Source organism: Penicillium rubens (assembly GCF_028828025.1).
Source record: "Penicillium rubens strain IBT 27055 chromosome Unknown utg000001l_segment0_segment0, whole genome shotgun sequence".
Classification (NCBI taxonomy): domain Eukaryota; kingdom Fungi; phylum Ascomycota; class Eurotiomycetes; order Eurotiales; family Aspergillaceae; genus Penicillium; species Penicillium rubens.
Genome location: NW_026890599.1, coordinates 2,635,427 through 2,659,285, shown reverse-complemented (window position 1 = coordinate 2,659,285; position 23,859 = coordinate 2,635,427). Strand labels below are relative to the sequence as shown.

At 43.2% G+C, this 23,859-nt stretch overlaps 4 protein-coding genes across 4 annotated transcripts; 2 read left to right on the top strand and 2 right to left on the bottom strand.

The window, feature by feature from the left end:
* Positions 1-3,567: 3,567 nt before the first annotated feature.
* Positions 3,568-4,186, bottom strand: N7525_001046 (uncharacterized protein; the record flags this gene model as incomplete). Its single annotated transcript, XM_061211741.1, has 3 exons — positions 3,568-3,780; positions 3,894-3,994; positions 4,075-4,186. The coding sequence occupies 3 exons, from the start codon at positions 4,184-4,186 to the stop codon at positions 3,568-3,570; spliced, it is 426 nt and encodes a 141-aa protein (XP_061070967.1).
* A 1,424-nt stretch (positions 4,187-5,610) lies between these two features.
* Positions 5,611-7,652, bottom strand: N7525_001045 (C2H2-type zinc finger protein; the record flags this gene model as incomplete). The annotated part of the gene is made up of 2 exons (XM_002558321.2): positions 5,611-5,784; positions 5,841-7,652. 2 exons carry the CDS (start codon positions 7,650-7,652, stop codon positions 5,611-5,613), a joined length of 1,986 nt encoding a protein of 661 aa, XP_002558367.2.
* Positions 7,653-21,820: 14,168 nt separating this feature from the next.
* Positions 21,821-22,164, top strand: N7525_001044 (uncharacterized protein; the record flags this gene model as incomplete). The annotated part of the gene is made up of 2 exons (XM_061211740.1): positions 21,821-22,086; positions 22,110-22,164. The coding sequence occupies 2 exons, from the start codon at positions 21,821-21,823 to the stop codon at positions 22,162-22,164; spliced, it is 321 nt and encodes a 106-aa protein (XP_061070966.1).
* Positions 22,165-23,303: 1,139 nt separating this feature from the next.
* N7525_001043 (uncharacterized protein) lies at positions 23,304-23,539 on the top strand (the record flags this gene model as incomplete). The annotated part of the gene is made up of 2 exons (XM_061211739.1): positions 23,304-23,399; positions 23,423-23,539. The coding sequence occupies 2 exons, from the start codon at positions 23,304-23,306 to the stop codon at positions 23,537-23,539; spliced, it is 213 nt and encodes a 70-aa protein (XP_061070965.1).
* Positions 23,540-23,859: the final 320 nt, after the last annotated feature.

Here is a 23,859-nt window from a genome sequence, read left to right as displayed (position 1 = left end):
TTTCCGTCACGGCAAAGCGACCTCATCCTATATAACACTCCAACAGCATCTAGAATATGGCATCGACCGTGTCTACCATATTGGTTGATTACTGTGACTGGGACTCGGTGACAGACGAAGAAGGAAATAGAGAGTGCTGGGTCACAGATGACTGCCGCGACCCAAAATGCCCTAGCTCTGGTTCATACGACCCAGAAGCGTAGAACAGGTTTGGATATTTGAGAGTGAGTAAGCATCAGATTTGAGGTCTGTCTCGTCAACCCTTTTGCTTTTGAGCCCACGGGGGGTCAAAAAAGCCCATTCACCAAAAAAAGAAAATTGGATGAAGGCCACCTTTTATTTGAAAGGCGGTGATCCACACTGAAAAAGCTTAGCTAATTTTTATAGAAATTGCAGACCGTGATTGTACGTCTGACCTATTCTCCTTGCACAATACCCTAGTTGTAGAGGTTTAAGGTAGAGACTAATACAGGCTATAAGGTCAAGATCGACGATCCCATCAGACCGGTCGAACCGCTCGCACCCGTTATCCCATTTTGATCTCGCAGTACTCGCGTTCCTATTCCCAACTAGGGTTTCCATATCTGTGTTTTATGGCACTCGCAGAATATTCCCCTTAACTCCCCTTCTTATGTCTGGCTTGCCGGGCCTGCGTATACTTGCTCATAGCCTTGTTCTGTCAGCTTTGGATTAGTCGACTTCTGTTTGCCCTTAGCCATCTTGCTCGGCACTCAACGCTCACTTATATGTAGGAGCTCTTGCTTCCTAGCTAGTTCGCTCTCTACATCCATTTCTAATCGCTTTCTTCTAGATTCATACGTTCAGAGCTATGTAGGCCTTGGAGGGAAGACCATACGGCAGCAAATATAGTGATACTTATAAGGACAGTTAACTGACAGATAATGACTGTACTCGACTGCCTTGCACTGTGCCAAGGAAGGGCAATGAATGAATGAAATATACGCCCTTGCGCCCTGGCGGCGATGCGGTGCTGCTGGCTCTATCTTACATAAGGGGAAACCCACCCCGGGGCCCATCAGGGTTGTTGAGCTCGTCCTCTCGTCTTCTTCTCGTCGTCTTGGCGTTATTGGCATCCCAGCACACCCAAGTTGATAATAGAAAAGCCCCTTGCTCAGCTTGCTCAGCCCGCTTCCATTTAGCAACTGCAGGTTGCATTTACTATCTAAAATCCCCAAACTCTTCAGGCCTCGCCTCAATCCCGGGTCTCCCAGTATTTCCCTAGCAAGTATGTACTGGTTCGATCAGTCTGATGCCAGCCACCAATCTGTTAGGTCACGAGCACCTTCCTTTGTGTCTAGGAGCTGCTGAAAGGTGCATTGCCTCTCGAGGTCAATATTGATATAGCGCATATCTTTGTTCAACATATTCGGGTCGAGTTGAAGTATTCGGAGAGGAAAGTAGAAAGAATAAAAGAGCGTATAGAGGCGACTAGAACCTATTTGGTATGGAATGGGATTAAAAATTTTCGAGGGAACACATCCTCGGCGTTTGCAACCATACATGTTTATGAATAGTTCCAAGGGAGATGTGTCGTCCTGACCTGTGTTAGTGGTTGATGATAGCCTTCCCGGATCGTGACCAAGCAAGGCTGTCGATGAAACGATCCTTCAAGCACAAAACACTACTCTATTACAAACGAGACGCTCTATCGCAGGAACAAGGACGAACTATACTTCACTATGGCGGAGGGAGGATAAGGGGGATAGAGAAGAGGAAGAGGAAGACAAAGGTCTTTCTACTTGAGGGAGGAGAGCCGACTACAAGGCAACCAAAACAAGCAGAGCTTTTGGCATCATTTCCAATACCTCAACAAGAGGGAGCCAATCTGGTACACTCTAAGAAAAGACGAGCATCATATCTTCGGGTATTAAGGTTGCATCTTCGTTATATATCGCAAATCAGCCGTTAATACCAAAGATTCCTTTTATACTTTTATGGAGAACATCACCATCTATGCAGCTCTATGGAACCGGCAACGACCGGGAGCGCTCGTTGAAAACATACAGAGAGAAAGTCTTAAGAAAAAGAGCAATCATGTTGACATTTATCGAGGTATGAAGCTGGGTAACTATCAATAGGTCCCTATAGCCTCTAATGTGCATCGGTCAATGGATAGCGTGGTACTTGATCCTTGCCATCGAGAAGATCCTGTATCCGCGCTTACTAGAGCACGTGAATGGGCTAGATCAAAGCTTGAGTTGAGTAGTTAGAAGGGATGCTAATAGTTTAGCTATGGTAGATGGTTTGAAAATTCTATGAATTACGCGTATTTTGACGTCTATAGCTTGAAAACAGATTTTCTGCGTAAAACGTAGAAGGCATTAGCTATTTATATTTAAAGGAGTATCTCGCAAACCCGTTTATAATAAGCCTTTGTTTGGCATATAAATATCCCGTTGTACAAAACCAACCTGTGTTATTTGATTCTAAAATAAAGTTAGTCTATTCCACACTCCTCGGCACCACCAAGCTTGTTGAAAATCACACAAGCCCTTATATATGAAGTGTGATCGTTTGTCGTGGCATTAACGGGGAGCTTAAACGCCGGAGGCTGACGGACGGTGACAAATGAGGCATTTCTGCAATTGGTGTTTATAACGCGCTGATTGGGTGCAGACACTGTGCGTACGCCGACAAGTCGTCCTCCTGTCTCGAAAATAAAATATGTCTCCGGTATAGGCGTTCGGATAGGGAAGGAACAAACGTAGAGGGGCAGCATCAGCTGGATCTTTGGCGTGCGGTGTTTTCGCGATTGGTCCACATCTATCACCGAGGTGTGGAAGCGAAACTCGTCGTTAGGTTTTAGATACGCCATAGAGACCGACGGTGACAACAACTGGGCGCCAGGGTATCCGTGGTCAGGCAACCGAGAGCCATTCTGTGGCAGCGCGGGCGTGCAGGAACCTTAGATAGGGCGGACGGAGAGGGACATACGGCCACGACGGTATGCCAGCACTTTGCAAGACGTGAAGGTCGGCGACATCAGACGAGCAAGACGCACTGACAGAGGGACACCTAGATAGCTCGTAGTACGATACGCAGTCATTCGCTTGGAGGAGGAGTAGAAGCATTGACATGAAATCGCACTATGTAGCCAGCCGCGGGCTGGACGATCACCGGTGATTCTGCTTCTGGGCGACTGCTCCAATCCAGGAGCGAGAAAATGAAAGGGACAGTGCGTCGTGGGGCTGAAGGCCTAGACGCAATGGTCGGTGGGGGCGAAAGCAAGGAAAGGGGGCCGCGATGGGTGCAAAAAAGAGGAGTTGAAGGGAAGGGAAGAAAGAAAAATGAAGGGGAAAGAGCGAGGTCGCGACTTGTATGTTCGGGCGATGGAGGAGGTGACAAGACGGTGTATTGGGGCGCTATAAGCGACAAAACTAATCAGAAGTAGTAAACCACAGGTCCCAATATTACGCAGGAAACATGGAAACACGTATAGGTTTCATAGACATGGAATTCTTCGTGATGTTCTCGAACCGACCAGCGCCGTAATAAAGTAATAAAGTAATAAACATCAAATCATCGAGGCTCAATGGCGAAAATAGCTTATTTCTTGCCACCAAACCAGCCCGAGACAGCTCCCTTGGCGTCAGCAGCTTTCTGCTCGACCTCGCGATCGATCTGGTCAACACTGCTGTTGATCTTTTCCCGGTTGGCATTGAACTTGGTCTTTGCTTCGTCGCGGAGCTCGTCAAGCTTTTCCTTGCTCTCGTTCGCGAACTCGGGGATGCGCTTGCCTTCAGCGCGAGCTCTAGCGATCTAGAATTGGACGGTTAGTATGATATGTCACATTATCTCCAGTTGTGGTCGGTGGAGTGGATATTTGAGGACGGATGATTGAGTGACAGACGCCAAGGACGGCATAGACTTACAGCATCATCGACATTGGCACCGGCTTCCTTGCCGACATTGGTGCCAAACTTCTCGGCGTTGTTTGTACCTGGGAGCTTCTCGCGTGCCTTTTCAGCGTCGACTGGAGTGGGGGAGGAGAGTCAGCTCTATGTTCCGAGGAAGCTCGTAGCATGGGGAAAGTTTATCAGACAGGGTACGTACTTCTCATTTGGTGCTTTGCTTCTGAAGGACTGCCGCCGGCAGAGTACAAGTAGTAACCGCCTGCGCCCGCCGCAGCGAGACCCAGATACAATGGAACCCGGTTCTTCGACATGATGTGTAGCGTTGGGAGGTGAAGGGAGGGAAAGATGTAGAGGGTGTGATTGAAGTAAATGCTGAGGTTGGTAGGTCGGGGTATCCTTGGTTTTATAGGTAGTTCTCAAGACCGAGGAAACGAGTCGACTATGACGTCTTGTTCTCCTTGCCCGCATGTACTAGAACTTGCCTCTACTTTTTATTTTTCTCTTTTTCTTTCTTTCTTTTCTTCTCCCCTGGACATTGTTTTACCTACGATCCATCCATTGGCCATTGAATCTCATTCAATAATTATTCCAATGTCAATCCCTTTTAAATGTCTACCATGATGTTTCCAACACCGTTCGTAGAAACGTGTAGGGTTACAAGTGGAGACAACTTCAACCTTGGAAGGCCCAGCCCCGGAAAGCTAGACTTCCCGTCGACGTCACCTGCAAGTCATTGCTGCCTCATTCCGGTTCTGGGGGTCCTTTACTACTATACATACTATACATACGGTGTAATATACTATATATTACATCTACATATGTATGTACATACGTATGTATGCTAAGCTATGGTAACAGGTTGTTCCGATCTTGTACTCCGCATTTTTACGGGCTCACCGCCCCCTCTATTCTCAAGGGTCTATGTGTGATCGTTTACGTCTTTCAAGTATGGGTTTCTACATGTAAACCTGTAAGGAGAAAGGCAGCATCAGTGCATTCCAGTCATATTCAGATCATAACAGACATCAAAAGTCCTCATAGTTGTAGTCCGTTAAAGCATCAGGCACGATCCATCCCAAAAAAAATATAGTAAGACACGAAACGAAACGAGAAGGCGAGGAAAGGAGGTAGAGAGAGGGGACTCGAGATCAAGATGGGAGAGAGGAAGAGGCTGCCGAGAAAGAGAGTGAAATGCAACAATCAGTCACAGCGCAGACCACCAAAAATGAAAGAACCAAATGGTATCGTCATGCATGATTCCATCCATACAAAACTTCCCATGCGAACGCCAGGATATGCGGCTCAGGACTAAGAACTCATCCGAAAAAGATTGCCATCCAGAACCATCCGAAAAAAAAGATCATAAACACAAACATAAGACTCCCGAACACAAGTAAAAGAAAGATGGGCTATATTTCCCGGTCATGTATCAGTCGTCATCAAAGTCGTCAGTTCATCAAGGGGTTCGCTCTCGTATGATGACAAGTGTAAGAATCCCCAAAATATATAGAGAGAAAGAAAAAGAATTGGAAAGCCGAGAAAGTCCAATGGGCTGAATGATCCAAAATTGGAAGTAGAATGGGCGGAAAGAGTGGTTAATATGGGAGTCCGAATAGACGAGAGATGGAATGCCAAGTATACATAATGATGATCGCTCTCCAGCTAACTGCAGGGAGCGAAGATGACTTTTCAATATGTAGAATGGTGTAGAATGGGTGAGCTTTGTCCAGACAATTTACAGAAATAGCTTGGCGGCTCCTTTGTTCTCGCTTGTGGCGACGGCGACAAGAGCCTCCAGGCGACCCATGCCCGAATTTCGGGCAGGAGAGTCTGGGAAGACGTCGGGCCTGGGCTCCCGGTCATTGTGGGGTTCATAGCCATCCGCGTGGGAGGACTGACGGCCACAGATCTATCACGGCGTTAGTAACCAGCGCGATAGCCGCCCATTCGAACAGGAGTTCCTACCGGTTGAGGGTGATCGGAAGGCAAGGAGGAATCATCAGATTCGATATATCCGCTGCTGTGCACAATCGCGGGATGATACTCAAGCGATGCGGTGGATGGGGTATGGACACCCTCGCTGCTACTCGAATCTTCGGGGGAAGTTCGCGTGCGGCTTCCCGTTGAGAGGCTTGGGCGATGTCCCCGATACTCTTCAGGGCTTCTCTCGGCCGTTGGGCCGAATGCAGGCTGGTAAGATGATGACGGGCGGGAAGAGACATTCTGGAGTTCTGCGAGGGTTTGTTGGCTCCATTGAGAAGCAGATGCGGTAGAAGGACGTCGGTCTCGGATATCGAGGCCGGTCAGGTTATGATGCAAAGACATATCCCAGGATACATGGCCTCGTCGGTGACCAGGGCCGGAGATGGGAGGTGGTGGACGGTGGGCTGGCTGTGTATAATTGAACCCTGATCCAAAGCCTGGGTTGGGGGGTGGACGATGCTGGCCATCAAGCTGCATTGGGCTGGTTTTCCTGGTGGGCGGGGTCATCGGCCGTTGGACAACCTTGTCAAAACTCTCAATGCCGGGAAGCCGGGGCGGATGCTCGGTCGACCCGTTCGCACCGAATGAGGCTGGGACATTGTCGGGTGTATGATATTGGTTCAGGCCACTAGTTCCAGGGCGTGGAAACCCTGTGTATGACGAAGGGTGCCACGTTCTCCTCCGCATCTCCGCCTCGGCCGCGCTTAAGGTACCCTCATCACGAGATACAGAGTAGTGTGTGCTAGTGGGGCTTGCGAATACCCCAGCAGCATTTTGATAAGGTGCACCGACGGGGTTGTGATATCCTGGAGGATATGCGTTGCCATGCTGTGCGAGGAAAGGGTTGCTACTCGTTGGCACAGAAAGACGACGGGCGGCCGTCTTTCCTTCCCAGAACCCATGTGTTGTACCAGACATGGGCGAAGCAAATTGAGGGCTTCCACCAGCAGCAAACATATTGGAGGGGGTGTATGGTGATCCAGCTGTCGAGGGACCAGGAACGCCACGGACTTGGCCTGGGGGTGTGCTCGGAGGTTCTCCCATGGAATCCATTGCCAGTCGGGATCGAGCTGCGGGGTCGTTGGCCATGATCAATGGCGGGGGGCGTCGTCGAAGTTCTGGAGGTTGGCTGTATGTCGAAGTGGTGGACGCAATACTCGAAGTTGATAAGTTCCGGCTATGACCTCGGGTATGACCGCCAACACTGCCTCCGGTGCCTGCCCGCGCCCGGCCTGGTGGCCGCACTCGATCTGTACGGACCTGACGCTGGAACCGTGTGCCAGTGGCCGCTAGCGAATCCCCGGGGATTTCCTCATTGACATGGACCGTTTGAGCATGCTGGCGGAGGTTGTCGAGTCGGGAAAACCGCCGAGAGCAGTGGCACTGGAAGGGACGTTCACCGGTGTGTTTTCGAATATGGCGAGCTAGATGTTCACTCCGCGTGAAGCTCAGATTGCATGGAGGGAAAGATGTGCAGAAGAACCGTTGGCCTTTCTTCTTTTTCGAGGGGGGTGCGTTGCTCCCTACGTTTTGATCATGATCGGAATCGTCTTGTTCTCCCTCGGAACCGTGCATCGGTTCGTCAGATGTTGAGGGGGTTCGAGCGTGGGTCAAGGTTGTGCGGGATGAAGCGTCGCTACCGCGGCTTTGGTGTGAAACACCGTCCGGAAACTTCTCCGTCGACGAAACGTCCGGTGTGGCCGGCGCACCATTTGGGATCGCACGGGGTGTAGCTGCTCCATCCATCGCGTGGTCTTCAGGGGCCGAGTTGTTGACAGGGAGAAAGGAAGCCATGTCGACGTAAGAGGGTGGGAGGCGGGAGTGATGTCAGGTTTTCGGAGAGCCAAATGCGAATGTTCCTGACCAGCAGTCGCGAAGCCGACAATCCGATCGGAATAATCACCCCAGAACCAGTTGGGGCTCTATATGTCTCTATGTCGAGTCGTAAAAAACCGCAGCGCTACGCGTAAGTCGGACGGGATCAAGACTCGGGGTCTGGCCGGATTGACTGTGAACATTTGCGCAAACTCAGTAACCTGAACACTACTCGAGGCAGGAAAAAAAAAAAACACAATAATAATAATAATAGGGGAAAAGAAGACCAAGAGAGATTAGAAGTTTCAACACGTACGATTTGAAAGTGCGCTTTGGAAAGAGAAAGAGGGGCGAAAATAGAATGTTAACTAGGATCCCAAACGCAAGGGCGGGGGGGAGGTCAAGAATGTAAGAAAATAAGAGAAAAGGGAAGGTCGTTAGCTGATCGCGATCATCTCTGAAGTATTTCCAGAGAGGAGAGTAAGATTCGATCAGCCGAAAGAAAACAAGTCAAAAAAAAAAAAGTATATATGCAAGTATATACTATAGTTATAAAAGAACAGAGAATGGTGACGATGAGAGAAGGAGAAGAGGCTCGGGAAGCGAGGGGCGAAAAAAAAAAAAGGCGAGTAAAAGAAGAACAGGAACTCAACAGGAACTCAAAGGCCTTTCCGGGGCTACCGATGCGAATCATTAAGTGTTTCACCAGATATCCGCGTGTCTCCATTTTATTCAAAAGGCACCAGGCACCTCCATGATTCATTAGTGACTTGACATGAACTTAGACTTGGACTTGAGTGACTTGAAGTCTAGACCTCTCTCCTCTATATACAGATGTAGAGATAGATGTAATGTAGCAATTGTATATGAAGAAAAACCGTAGGTTAGACCCTCGAAACTGGTTGACGTTAACACATCTCAGACCCTGGAAATAGGCACTGCCAAGCCTCGATAAGTTTGGTTCTTGGGGAGAGAGAAAAAAGGTCGAGACTCTTTGGAGACTCTTATGGTGGGGATCCTTAGGGTTAACGATATACTCACCTGGACAATCCCCTTGCATTGCGATGTATCGCACCTCGTCATACTCGTTGGTTACGCGGTAGGGGAAAGAGTTCCGAATGGTCCGCCCCGATACGAAGTCTTCAATAGAGAATTCTCCTTTGCTCGAGCCCTCTGATCTCACAATTGGTCCGAGCCCATGATAATTTTAGATAGACTGCGGGGGATGATAAGAGATCTCATTCCCCTACAGAGTACATCCTACAATATAACATTCTATGCATTCTAGAACATACCTCTTTTAATATATACTTAGGTATATATATAACTTACTAAAGGAAGAAAATGATATAAAAGAACTCGTCACTTATAACCTTGGAAGATCCGGTGGCTCCGTCGAAACCGCATTCAGGCAACTCCTCATCTGAAACTTTCACCCCCTGGGACTAAGCCCGTTGGCCCATCGTGCCTGCGTCGCTGCTAAACTTTCCCCCCACTTACCTCGAGAACTGCAAACGGCAATTCCCATGGAATCCATTGCTGTACAACATCCCCAGATCCCTGGTTCCCATATACTCTAATGTACTCTATTCACTTCACTTGGGCCTTGGGGTCGAATACCTCATTCGAAACTGAGATGTGACGCCACGGCCGATGTGGATGATGTGCTTATCCCCTTGGGCTTAACCGGTTTGACCTATATTGGAATCGAAAATTTCAGATGTACGGAGTACCGCATTGGCCCCAGATCGGCCCCATGGGAGTTCGGTTATGATCCAGCGAACACGATTGGCGGGGAGAAAGGAGGCGATATTCACTATTCTACCTTGGGAGACATGGTTCCCCTGCTCGCGAAAGTGCGGCATATTAATCTACATTACGTATAGATAGTTTGCGAGATATGATTCGGGGATGTGAAGAGGTGCTATAGCTGAAATTGGTGAACATGGGGCTCCTGCCGCTAGTCAAGATGATCGACAGTTAAGTTGACGTCGCCCACGGGAGAAGTCCCAGTACGGAGAAATACAATATGTAACTCATGCATATCCATTTACACCTTGGGGCCGCAGAAAAGGCATAGATAGATCGTCGCTACAAATACCCTACAACTAGAAGAGGGGAAAAACCAAGCCGGGTACCTGTAGGTACATCTGCAGGGCTGACAAAAAGGTGCGCGGCCAAGTATAGCCAGGTACCAAAGCGCAGGGCTTATCGATAAACCTGAATTGTAGCCCTGCCCAGGTGGAAGGATCCGTGGAAGGATCGGTGGATATGACGTCTTTGACTCGGGCCATCTCCAGGGCGGCTAAAACTTCCACCTTCCAAGGCTTCCATCAGTGATATATTTCTCTTTGTGTGGTAATACTCCGCCTCCCATTTTTTCTCACCCCCTGGAGAGGCGATCCATTTGCCTTTCTAGCGGTCTGCTTATCTGACTGGTCATTGACCATTTACCAGTCCAATCATAGGCCACACTCTGCATCTCATACCAGGTCCATCCATGTAAATTGTACCTGATTATGTGTCGTGCGTACCTGGGCCACGTAGGAGCCGCCTTATAATACCAATATGAATTTTAAAATAACATTACAACATATATTAATAGATTTCTGTTTGGATATATTATATGGTAGCATCTACCCCGGAGTGAGATAGATAGTATGTACACATCATCAAAAGTATCAATAAGCCCCATGGGCCATAGACATCGCCCCAACCCATCCCACACACTTTGTACATACAACAAGTACCAACAGGAGGCTGAGAGTCCAAATTCACATGTGAATTCCAGACTGGACGAAATGGACAAAGCGCACAATCTCTGTATCCATACCGATGCCATTCCCCCAATCTAATTGGGCCCCCAACCCCCCCTCCTCAGCAACTGACATGCATCTGTTCCCCTCTGCATCCTGGAATTGAGTCAACATGCAGTGTGCACGCCAACTCCCAACCACTTTCAGAACTGCCTAGAGATCCCCACCACTGTGGTGCACCTTGTGAGAGTCATCTGACTCCCCTGGAACATCCACAGCTCTCAGGTACTTGTACAACGTACTTGCAGATGTAGATCTATCCGATCTATCCGCTTATCTACGGCACGTCCCAATGTGTATAGATATGCATTTATGTATAAGGATTATTTTCCGATGTTCGGAGGTTTTCGTTTTAGACTCTGTGCGAGCTGACGGATTGGGTCCCGATAACCTGGTGTTAAGTTGATTGTCCCAGGGTATCTACTGGTTTCTGATAAACAATTAGACGAGAGTCACCACGGGTAACCCGGTCAACAACGATCTTAAGACTAGGCAATTGAATGGGATATAATAACAACAACTAGTCTTAGTAAAGAGTGTATTAATTGTAGGCTAAGATACATTTTAAAGGGGGACTCCTAGACTTATATTCCTTAACGAATTCTACCGTCGAGGTCCGACTAGGATCCCGGATGGGATCCTATCCGGGATAGGGTTCCACTCTCCGACAATTCTCGATTTAGGATTGAGAATTCTAATAAGATCCTAATAAAGGGATTTATAACCGGAAATGCTAGGGTCCTAATATATATAATAAATATATATATTTTTTTTTTTTTTTTAGTTTTAGGTTTTATATCATCAAATTTAGGAATAGGAGGGAACGGTTTGTTAAGTTAGAGAAAAGGTTAAACTATTTAACCGGCGTGAGGAATAAGGATCCTATCCCTTAAAGATCCTTAACGGGAATAGATAAGGGAGGGATTAGATCCTATATATTAACTTCTTCGACTAATTCTAGATATTCTACGATTAGACTTTCGAACTTTCGTACCTATTTCTATAAATTCCGAATTTCCTATCCTATTATCCGGTTTAGGGAAGCTATCGAATTTACCACTAATATCTTTACCCGGCTAGGACTAGATACTTTCGAGCTAGGTTTCTTTAGCTAGTTCGCTTAGCTAGGTAGTGTAGGCTTTTTCTTTAGATTATTTATAGAGCTAGATCTACCTCGGGACTTTTTAGGGATTAGTTTCGGGCTAGAGGGGATAGGAATCGGAGTAGATTATTTTCTTCGCTTCGCGGTCGAGTCTATAGGAGCTTTAGCTATCGACTTACGGTTAGAACCGGTAGTTTCTCTAATCTTAATAGTCCCTTCTTATACTCTTCTAGTGAACTATTATCCTACTAGGTTTAGGTTATATAAATATAGGACCTAAGGATATAGTCGAGTCTCTAACTCTAACACCGATTCTAGAATATAGGCGTATATAGATTAAATATTTCCGTCCCCTCTAAAAGCCTTAGAAAATTTCTTTCTAACCTATAGTTAGAAATGAACTAGGATAAGGATCTCTTCGCCTATTAGGGTATCGTCCTTCCGTTCCTTAAGTTCGGATAGGAGATATTTCTCGGACTATAGGGAGTTAGTATTTAGCTTTCCTAGTTTACACGCTTTCTAGTAGTATTTTATAATAGCCGCTTCGGGATAGTGCTTTATCCAATTTAATAGTTCTAGGTAATTAGTAACTTAGTTATTTATAACTTTCCTCTAATCCGGACCTCCCTTTATTCGTTTCGAAGGAGAACTAGCGGATTTATCTTTAGACTTCCGTTTTATAGGGGACAAGTTCTTTTTAGCTATAGGTAACTAAACCTCCTTAACTCCGGACCTAATCGATATCTTAGGGGGAGATATTAAGTTCGGATTAATAGGGTACGACTTATTTATTAGAAGGGTTTACTCTATAGACTAGATAAGGTTTAACGTTTACTTCCTAATCTCTTATATTTCCCGCCTAAACTCGGCTAGTATCTCGTTTTTTATTAACTAGATAACCTCGCTAGTAGGAGTTAGGATCGGAATCTAATCCTAATCACTTAGTTTAACCGACTATATAGGATTAAGACTAAAATTCGGGTCGTTAGGGTAGCGATAATTCCGAATAGAAATATTCGATAGATACCGATAATCTTAAACTACTTATCGTTAATATAGTTCTATATTAGATAGACGAACTAGATAATCTTTCGGTTAACGACTTAATCCTAATAGCTATCTAATATCTCTTAGAGTCCGAATAATCGGCCGACCACTTAGGGCTAATAGACTAGATATAGGTTATATCCTAACTACTAGGGTTAACGCTAGCGCTAGAGTTTTATTATATAGACCTTCGGGATCGGCCGCTAAGTTTTAGGGTAGGTTCTATAAATCGGTGGTAGATAATTCCTCTATATACCCTTCGTTTAGGAAGTCGCTTAGGTAAGCTTATTTATCGAGGAGGAGAGAGGGATTTATTATCTCCGAAACCGCTTCGGGAATTAAATTATAGTCTATAACTAGGTTAAGAGACTAGGTAGATAAAACTTAAGAAGGAGGAAGTTAATAGAAGTTAGAGGTTAAGGAAAGACAATTTTTAGGGTCTAAGGAGTAGAACGGTAATAAATAGCTCGTGACCGTTTATCGTAAGAAGTCTCCTAGTCTCACTCTTCTTTTAGAGTCTAGTCTATTAACCTCCTCTTCTAGTTAAGCTATTAACGTCTAAATACTTATATCCGGTGCTAAGGACTATATTAGTCTTACTAATCCTTATAATCCTCGTTCCTTCACTCGTTCGAAGGTAGGAAAGAAAATATATGATTTAAATACTAAGCGGTTAGATAGTCGTATTAGAGAGGTAGATATAGCTTATCGTAACTCGCGAAAGGAATAGTATAGTAAAGAGGGAGTCGATTATAATTGTTAATAATACTCGAAGTAAGTCTAAATTCTTATAGGAGGATAGGGACTTCCTTTACTACACTCCTTATATATTCGGTCTCTTTTATAAGCGTTAAGTCTAATAGGTAGTCTAGCCTTCTCTATCCTTAATAGGTTCTAATTAAATTATCTAGACTATTATACCCTAAATGCCGATTCCTTCCTTTATTTTACTAAGATTTTCGTTAGGATAGTCTTAGCGAGGGTATCTTTAATAACTTATCTAGCGTATTTATAAGCTTCTTATTATACCTTTAGATTAGTGGGGTTTTCTATCCTTTTTAAACTATATCCCCACTTCCTAGGAATAGCTAGGTTTAATCTAGATAGGATAGTTAGTATAGGCCCTATATAAACTAGAGGTTATTTCTTTCGTCGTTCTTTAACCCTTTCTAGCACTCCGGGCGACCTATCTAGATTAGTGGGGTTTATACTTAAATCCGCTAGGTTTCCTAAGCTAATAATACTATACTAATAGTAAAGGTAGTAAGCTTCCTATATATCCACTCTCCGGCTAACCTACTTAGGAGGATACCGTCTTAGGTACTAAGAATAGTTAACGTATAATTTATACTTAGGTTCTTCTTTAATAAGCTCTAGTCGAATCCTTTATCCTAATTCCTAAACCTCTCGTCTATTAATAAATAAGGATCCGAAGTAAAAATGCGTTAGGTTCTAGTTCGGTAGTATATTAGGGAATTGCTTAAAGAATTTAATTAGATAGTCCCGGTATTCTAGCGGAAATAAATTGAGGTACTTAACGTCGTCGGGATAGGGTTAGAACTCCCTTAGACTATAATCTCGATACTATTGCTCTAAATCTCGTTTATATTAATCGTGGCGTCGATTCTAATCTCCCTATTATCTATTCGCTAGAATAGGTGGTACTAGTCTTCGCTATATATATTAAGGTAAGCGTATTTAAGTATAAGCTATTTCTATCGGTCGTTTATAAAAGAATAAGTAAGAAAAGCTATATATATTATTAAAGAGTGATAGCGGATAAAGAGAGAGAAGCCTATTAAAGTGGCGGACGTAGATAAGATATAGTTATCTCTTAGCCTATAATAGTAGTATAAGTTATAGTGATAAAATTTTAGGTTATCACTCGAACCTTACTATCGGCGGGTTCCTCTTCTCACTTCTTATAGTAACTCGCTTATTCGCTAATAATATAGTTTCGACCGAAAAGCTTCCTCTTTAGCTTCCTCTTTCTAGTCCTCGGTACGGAAGTTAAATAGCTTAATATAGTTAATATAAAACTTCCTAACTAGAAGGTTAGTTATAAGATCTAAGAGCTTCACTATTCGCTTCTTTAAATAGACCCGGATAACTTAGAACGGCCCTTTCTATCGTGCTTCTAGTTTCCTTCCTTAGACTTAATCTATATTATAATTCCTTAGAAGGACTAGGTCCCCTACTAAAAACTCTCTTCCTATAAGATCTATATTCTATTCCCGATCTAGATAGTGCTCTCGAGCTATATCCTAAATTCTATTACGTATTATTATATAGCTATCCGCGGCGCTTCCCTATTAGTCCTAGGTAGGAGCTTAGGTTATTTCTAATAGGATTTAGGAAACTATTTTTTCTTCTACTATCGGGGTTCCCGAATATCGCGGTTAATACCCTATTAATAACTATACTAGACTATAGTTATAGGGAGCTATCGGCCGAGTATTAATTATATATACGGTAACACTTAGGAATTAATCCTATATTAAGTAAAACTCGGTCGATCTAGCCGCTAGTGCCCGGAGGATATTTAAGACTTACTTTACTATCCTTTCTACTAACCTAACTAACTAAGGGGACCGAGATATAGCGAACCTTTAGATAGTTCCCGCTTTCTTAATTCGCTCTTATAGCTCCCCTTATTTAAAGTAGGACCTATTATTAGAGTATATCTCGGTAGGCTATCCTATAAACTTAATCACTTCGTTAATTAGGAAATTAAAGGTAGTGTTCCTATCTACTTCTAGGGTGGCTTTTGTAAAGATAAACCGGCTAAAATAGTCCGCTCTAATTAGGATATACTAGTTCCTAGTTATAGTAGCTAGTGAGAAGGGACCTAAGTAGTTAATAGCGAATAAGTCTATAGGTTCTAATACGATCACTATATATAGGATTAATTTCGGGAGTTTAGGTCCGATTATTTAATAGTCCGGATAAGACTAATAATACTCTTTTATATCCTTTAATCTTATAGGCTAATAGTACCTACCGATTATTCTTCTAATCGTGATCCTAGCTACGTAGTGTCTATAAAGGTTATATAACTCTATTATCACTTAATTTATATAGTTAGACTTAATATATTTAGAAAACTTCCTATTAGTTTCTAGGTATACTAGGAACCCTTCCCTATCTAAATACACTAGGTAGAACCGTTTATCCTTTAGCGATCGTTAATTGCTTAGTAACCGTTAAATAATACTTCCGTACTATTTATTATCTAGGTAACACTAGAAAAGGGACCGTTCCTATACTAGTCCCGATAGTTCCGTTCTTCTAGCACTAGTGAGAGTTATAACTAGGGTCGTGAATTTATCTTCGTCTAGCTAGGTTCGAATCCTCTAGTATAGTAATCTAGATAGACTATCTATTATAATCTAGGTCTTTCCCGGTATATAATATACGACTAAGTTATACTCCTATAGATAGTATTACTAACGGGCTATCCGACTAGTGGTGTCCGAGTTCGCTCCTAGTACTATCTTTAAAGCGAGGTAATCTATATATAGTATAACGGGGTGTGGTACCCCCTAGACTAGCTATCTTACTTCTTCTAAATATCGTAAGACTACTAAGCACTCCTTTTCGGTGGTATAGTAGCGAGTCTCTACGTCTATTAGGACAAAAGATATATATAGGATTAGGATCTCGTCCTTAATTGTTAACCTACTAGACTTCGTCCCTACTAGTAGGGTTTTCATTTAGAATAAGACTCCTCCGATACCCCGATTAGAAGTATCTATTACTAGATAATACTAAAGTGCCGGATCGCCCCCTCCGATAGTCACTTTAGAGATTCTACACTTAATCCTAGCGAACGCTTTCTATTAAGCTAGTCCCTACTAGAAGTTAACTACTTAACGATTCCGACCTTTTCCCTCGGTCTTAATTACTTCCTTTAAGATAGCTACTAGATCCGCTCTCCTAGGAATAAAGGTATAGAGGAATAGTAAGGTATAGATTAACCTTATTAGTTCCGGCTCTAATATTAGTATAGGCTAATTGGTAATCGCCTCCGTCTTATTAATAGATAGCCTTAACCCCGACTCCGTCCTATTATATCTAAGGATCTCTATATAGGTTATAAAGAACTTAGTCTTCCTTAGGTTTAATATTAATCCCGACTAGATTAGCCGAGGAAAGTAGCGTTTATAAAGGAACTAGATTATATTCTCTATAGTCTTCGCCCCTATTATATCGTTATTAAGGAAGTTATTAAACCTATATTCCCCTACCCTAAGAGGAGGCTCTCTATCCGGGTCTAGGATATCCCCTATAGCGAGGTCTTTTAATCTAGTATAGGTCCCTAGGGCTCCTATTAGTCCCTATCCTATCCGGAGGTAATAGTATTAGCTTAGAATCGAGTTAAAAGCCGTCTTATATATATATTCCGGATCTAGTAGGACCGCCTAATATCCGTTCGCTATATCGGCCTTAAAGAAGACCTTCTATTTTGCTTAGCCTATTATATTAAGGATAGGCTTAATACGCTTTATCGGGTAATTTATCTTTACTATTACTACGTTTAAAGGGATATATTAGTGGACTATTCGTAACCGATAGGTTAGACTAGGCTTAGGTATAAACTTCGTTTTAGCACTCTATAAAGAGATATATCTAGTGATAATACCCGCCTTCTCTATAGGTGGTAGATACTTTTATTACTATTCCTCTTCCTCCGGAGTGTATTAAGATAACTTAGCGGCCTTTAGAATCACTCTAGGAAGGGTTAGAATACGATAAATTAGTAACTTAGTAGGCGGTATATCTATAATATCTTCTATAAAGTAATCTCGCTAGGTATATAGCACTCTAGTAACTTATAGCTATATCGGGTCTAATAGACTAACTACGTCTCTAACTAGCTCGGAATTCTCTCGTATCCACTTATTAGCTAACGATTGATCGGTACTTATTTCTTAACGATAGTAATATAGTCGATCTTATATTAGATAGCTAATACCGCCCTAATCTAGCACTTCTTAGGATATAATATCCTCTCTCTTAGTCCTTATCTTAGTATAGTTAGTACCTACTTAATACTAACCTTCCTTTCTATTCTAACTTTATAAAACCCTAGTTTTAATTATAGAGATATATATTTATAATTAGTGCTATTCCTTATTACTATAACACTAGCGGGGAGCTAACCCTATTTTATAGCCTAGTAATATTTCTTCTATCTATAACCTTATAAGGCGGTTTAGTAACGATAAATTAGTTAGTCTAAATTAGATTAGTTTATTATTAAACTTCCTTCCGGATAGGGTCGTATTTAATAGTATTAATATAGGTAAAGGATATTATAGAGAGAGAACGATTAGACCCGACTATATAAGTAATATCCCCGGTTACTTAATTTTCTTTACACCTATAGGGTCTAGGGTCCCTACTATAGGCGCGGTTAGTTTCCCGAGGATTTAGAGTTAGCGTCCGATCTTAGATTATTAAGACCTAAGAACTTAGACTCTATCTCTATCTCCGATTCCCTATTAGTTTAGTTATAGCCTATTTAAGCTATAAACTACTATTTAGCGTCGCTAATCTAATATAGTACGGAATTAGAGCTTACTTCCGTAACTAGAACTCGAGCGGTAGTGCCTATTCGAATCACTAGAACCTAGAGCTATTTATTATTCCGGATTATATATTTATCCTTACTATAGTCCCCTATTAGTCCTACGTTCCGTATCTAATACTTACCTAATAGAAGCGTATAGTTAGGTTATCTATTCCCGTTAATAATAATAGTAGCGATAATATAAGTGGTATTAGCTATTACGATAGTTATCTAGACTAAGTCTAATATTTAGGATAACGATCTATCCGCCACTTCTATAAATATATTTATAAGGGGAACTATTCTATATCGGAGCTTATTTACGACTCTATAGGGAATTAGATTCCCGGTTAACCCTCTATTAATTAGAACTTTTATTAGCTTAGCTATAGTAGTGATATTCTCTTTTACTATTATAAATATATCCGCTAATATATAGAAAAGGATATAAAAGTTTAGATCCTCGGGCTATATTATATTATTGTAGTAACCCTAATCGGGATTAGGTTCTCTACTCGAGGATAAAGCCTCACTTAAATTTAAGGTTACTACGAGGTTCTAACCGGTACTTATCCGGGCTTATTTAGATAGCTTCTACTCTTTCTTAGTAGGTATTAACCTAAGAAGCTTTAAGATCTCGGTCCTAGCCTAAGGCGAGATATTAATTAACTAGGTTAGAGTTATCTTAACTTATAACTTATTTAGTAGCTATTTAATACTAATTGATAGGCCCACTAATACCTAGGGAGGACGATATTATTTCGGGGCTTAGCTTTTCTTACCCGGAGCCTAAATGGTCGCTCCCTCTACTTCGGGTCCCTATTAGTCCGAATCACTCTACCGCGCTCGCTTAGTCCTAGTATTCGTAGTATATATCTAGTAAAGATTCTCGAAGGTATTCTTACTTAAATTAGGTTAGTAGACTATAACTAAACTTCCCGAAGTTATAACCGTATTCGAACTAAAGCTATACGGGTTAATACCCTCGGATTTATATACTTCCTATTAGTTCTATTAATTAATTCGGTTATCTTCTATATCTATAAAGGTAACTATTTGCTATAATATTACCGCCGAAATAGTTTATATAACCGGTCTTAAAGATTCGGATAAAGGTAGGTCTCGGGTTATTAGTTCCTTCTTTCTTACCCGACACTATAAATCTATAGACCGGATCTTCTCTTACTTATCGGACGATAATAGAACGTTAGTATAGGATAGGGTTATATAACTAGATTAACTATACCGCTAGTAAACGATCGATTCTAGTATCTATAGGGTGATCTTTATAGAAGGACCGGTACTATTCTAACCCCGAGCTAGACCTATAGGTTTCTTACCGGTAGCCGGTTAGGACTACTTCTATAATATAATAGCGCTTCTTATTATAACTATTAGATCCTTTAGAGCCGCGGCTATCTATTCGGATTCCGATTTAGGAGTGATTTAGGTCGTTTAATTCCTACCTATAGTAGTTGAGACTAAAGTAATTATATCTTCGACTCGGATTATCTCTCCCTTCTTTACTCGCTCCGCTAGTATTAGTTATACCGCTAAACTAGTTATCTAATCTATAAGACTAGTAACCTATACCCTAGCTAAAGTAGGTTAGCTTACTTCCCCGACCTAAGCGCTTAACTCGCGGACGGCGTTTGTATACTCTTCTAGAGTTCGGGTTCCTTACTTCTACTAATAAATCATCCCCTAGACTTTTAGTTTATTAATTTCCTTTCGGATAGGAGGGAATCTATCTATAAGCTTAGCGGAGAATTGTTAGAAGTTATCCTAAGTTTCGGTTAGTAGTATATTAGCGAATTCTAGGGCTATACCCCTTAGGCCTTATAGAAGAGATATTACTTACGCTTCCGACCTATCTTCCGCACTTATATTTACCCCTACCTAAGTATATTTACACTACTTAATATAATAATTTATATTCTCCCTAGGTAACCCTAAGAATAGTTACGGATCCCTTATATCGAAAGGCCGGTAGTAACCTTTAAGCTAGATAAGTTTAGGTACTAATAATAGAGCCGAAATAGTTAACTTATTAATCTAGGCTGTTAACTCTATTACCTTAGGGTCGGTGTTTTTTATAATAGTAGTAGGTGAATCGATTAAGGGAGAGTTAAAAGATAGGGACTACTAGGAAGATAGCGAGTTATATATACTTATCTAAGCCCCTACTTACTTAGTAATATCCCTTAGTATCCTTAAATCGATTCGGTCCCGATCTAGGGTTCTTAGCTAAGAAGGTCCTAAGATTAATAGCAACCACGCCTATAATAGCGCTAACGGATTCGATCCCGATAAAGGAGGGGAAGGGTTAATGACTTAAATAGGCTACTCTAGCGGCGAGGTTAATCTCTAATATAGATCTAGGTCTAGGTCCTTAAAGGTCTAAATAGTAGGTGCTAGTGACGGACTCGGGGTCTCCTCCCTTCTAGTCCTATCCGATTTCTCGCTTTATTTCTTTCTTCGGTTAGACCGGTTCGAACCTATCCGGTTTAACCTATTCTCGATAATCTCTTCTTAATAACGCCTTCTACCCTAGCTTCCTACTTAGGAAGGCGGTCTGATATACGAATTTGCTATACCACACCGCCTTCTACCCTAGGCTATAGGTCTAGGAAGGTAGCGCCGCTCGCTAACGTCCCTATAGTCTCTGTCTCCCTATAACTTCTCCCCTACACTATAGGAAGCTGTGGACGGATAGGGGTTTGAAGCTATCTTATAGAGACACCTCCTATAGGTCCTCCCTACGTTAGTCACTAAATGATAAACAATTAGACGAGAGTCACTACAGGTAACCCGGTTAACAACGATCTTAAGACTAGGCAATTAAATGGGATATAATAACAATAACTGGTCTTAGTAAAGAGTGTATTAATTGTAGGCTAAGATACATTTTGAAGGGGGACTCCTGGACTTATATTCCTCAACGAATTCTGCCGTCGAGGTCCGACCAGGATCCCGGATGGGATCCCATCCGGGACATTTCTTTGTCGCTAGTCAGGTACGCTAGTCGGCACCTTGGCTTTGGGCGCGGCTGGTTGCTGGTACCTGGAACTTGCGTGTCTGGGTGCTGGGTGTTTGTTACTTCCAAGGGTCTGTCGCCCATGGTACAACAAGGTTCAGATATTTAGAGTAGTGGTAGACTTTAACAGCTGGGAGGATAGGTAAGGATCGTTATCGTTATGAAGTAGCTGGAATTATTCCAGGTTGAGTACATAAGGACGCTCAGTGTGGTGTGAATAGCAGACCAAATGTTTAGAATGTCTCGTTTGTGAGAATGATCGTGGATTCCGTTTGTAGCAATTATAGTCGGTGAAAACCAGAGGTGATTATGATGTTGACTCTTAGTTTGCATAGAGTAGGAGAGTCTATTAGTTCATTTTCCGAGACAGATTAGTCGACATTCAATCCCAGGCTCAAATAAGCATATCCATGCCCAGGTGTGTATAAAGTGAAAGGGAAGCTCCTGCCTTCTTCTCTTCTGCTCTTCTGCTCTTCAGCTCCAACTCACTTTCTTCCTCTTTCCTCTTTCCCGACCTCTCTATTCCCTCTCCCCATCCTCCTCCCCCTTCCTATCCTTCTCTCACCACACCCCATGTCTTCATTCCCCTCCTTCCCCACAGGTTGTCACGTCATGTGCCCCTGGGAACCAAAACACCCCTCTGAGGCAGTGAGCAACTACTGTGCTGAATACCTTATCTATGAAATTTGCAAGGCAAGTATCAATACGAAAGCCAATATCCCGAAGCCAGGGTCGAATCAAAAGTCGAATGTTTTGCACCCAGACTTGAATTCCTCTAGCAGCTCTGTCACAGCTACCCAGCTATCGAGCCAGGACCCAAGCGGACAGACACATGAACAGTGAGTTGTGTCTTCCTTTGCAGTCAGAAGATTGCAGTCATTTTAACCTTCAAGCCCTACCAGACATACCGTTCGTAGGCAACAACAGCTACGATGGATTCTTCTATCTTAGCTACCTCAACCATGAGCCACACTGGTTCCTTGCCTCCTCTTGTCTCGTACTCCGTTTCTTCTCTTCATGCTCTTCTGTCCAGGCATCTGACAAATTTTGAGCCACCATGAAAACCGGAATAAGAAGTCGCTTTTCGCCGAGTCCGGCAGCTTGATATTGATCTGCTATGCTTATCAACAATGATCATCATCACCATGTCATTTATCGACGACCTTCCTCATCATGACCAACGACAGTAAGGCGACTCCTCAGGCAACGCCCACTGGTATCACGTACACCACCTTTGACCCGTGAGTCCGTGGTATCAGTCGTTCTCTCGTTGTTCATCCCACCTGCCGACAGAGTTATGGCAAGAATATTCGTCCACGGGCCATACGATGTTTGGCTACAACTTTGATCTGAATAAGACTGTTTCTGCCCAGGTGGTGAGTCTTCGATGAAGCACGACAAGGTGGATTCTTGAATGTCATGACCACAACCAGAGTAAGTTTCATGGGCCTCGCTTTGGAGGACCTTTCTGACGTATACTTCTACAGATTACCGCGTCGAATGCATTGTCTTGCATGATTTGGATCAACCATCGAAACCGCCAGGTGATCTATGTCACTCGAATCTGTGACTTGCGACTCCCAAGACGGACTGCTTCCTACGTCTTGGATTGTTGCATGGAGGCTCGTTGCTGGGCTTATCTATTCTGCTACTCAAGGAACGGATGGACCTCCGAAAGCTGGGAAGTGCTTCCAATCCGAATCTACAATGCCCTCACTTAACCTTGAAAACAACAGAAAAGAGGTAGAAGATCTACAAGCCATACGAAAGACTCGTCTCTTCTTTCTTCTCATCGAAGGTTGACTCTTAAAGCAGACCCTGATCAGAAAACCTGCGGCTATGAGGACTGCATCAGCTCTGTGTGTGACGGCTCAAAATTCTGCCATAAACACTTTCTTAAGTAGACGCTAGACCTCCTTGGTTTCCAGATTGATGTTCACCATATCGGAAGCTGGAATATTGTCCTTGCCATTGGATCCTACTATTCTGATGATTCTGGCCATTATCGAGAAAGCGGTTTCTTAGTACTGGCGCCCCGCGCAAAGGCCAGTTCACCATGATGATGATGATGATGATGATGATGATGATGATGATGATGATGATGATGATGATGGAATCCGACGGCAAGGCTAGTATCCCGACTTCCAATGTGGTGAATATCGACCTGAAACCAAGGAGATCTGGCGTCTAGGCCAGAAAGGGTTTATGGCAGAATCTGGAGCCCTCCCACGCAGAGTTGATGCAGCTCTCATGGCTGCACGTTTTCTGACCAGTATCTGCTTCAAGGGTTGACCCTTCGATTGGAGCAGACGAACTTTCCTCCAACTTGGAGATCTGCTTCCTCCGCTGCTTTGGAAGGGGCGTGAGTGCTCGGTTGTTTTGCTATACATAGTGAGGAGATCGTCGCGTGCTCAACTCGCTCTTCAGAACATTGTCACGGCTTCTGCGATCTTGAAGAGGAAATTTCATACAATCTAGAGCATGCTGAGATCATGAGCAAACGGGCTCAATGAACTCTGAGTGCAAAGTCCAAGCACGTCAACTTGCCGTATTACGACAAATGTCGTTCCCCGATTCCATTCCGACTTATCTGACTGACCAAACTGCAAATG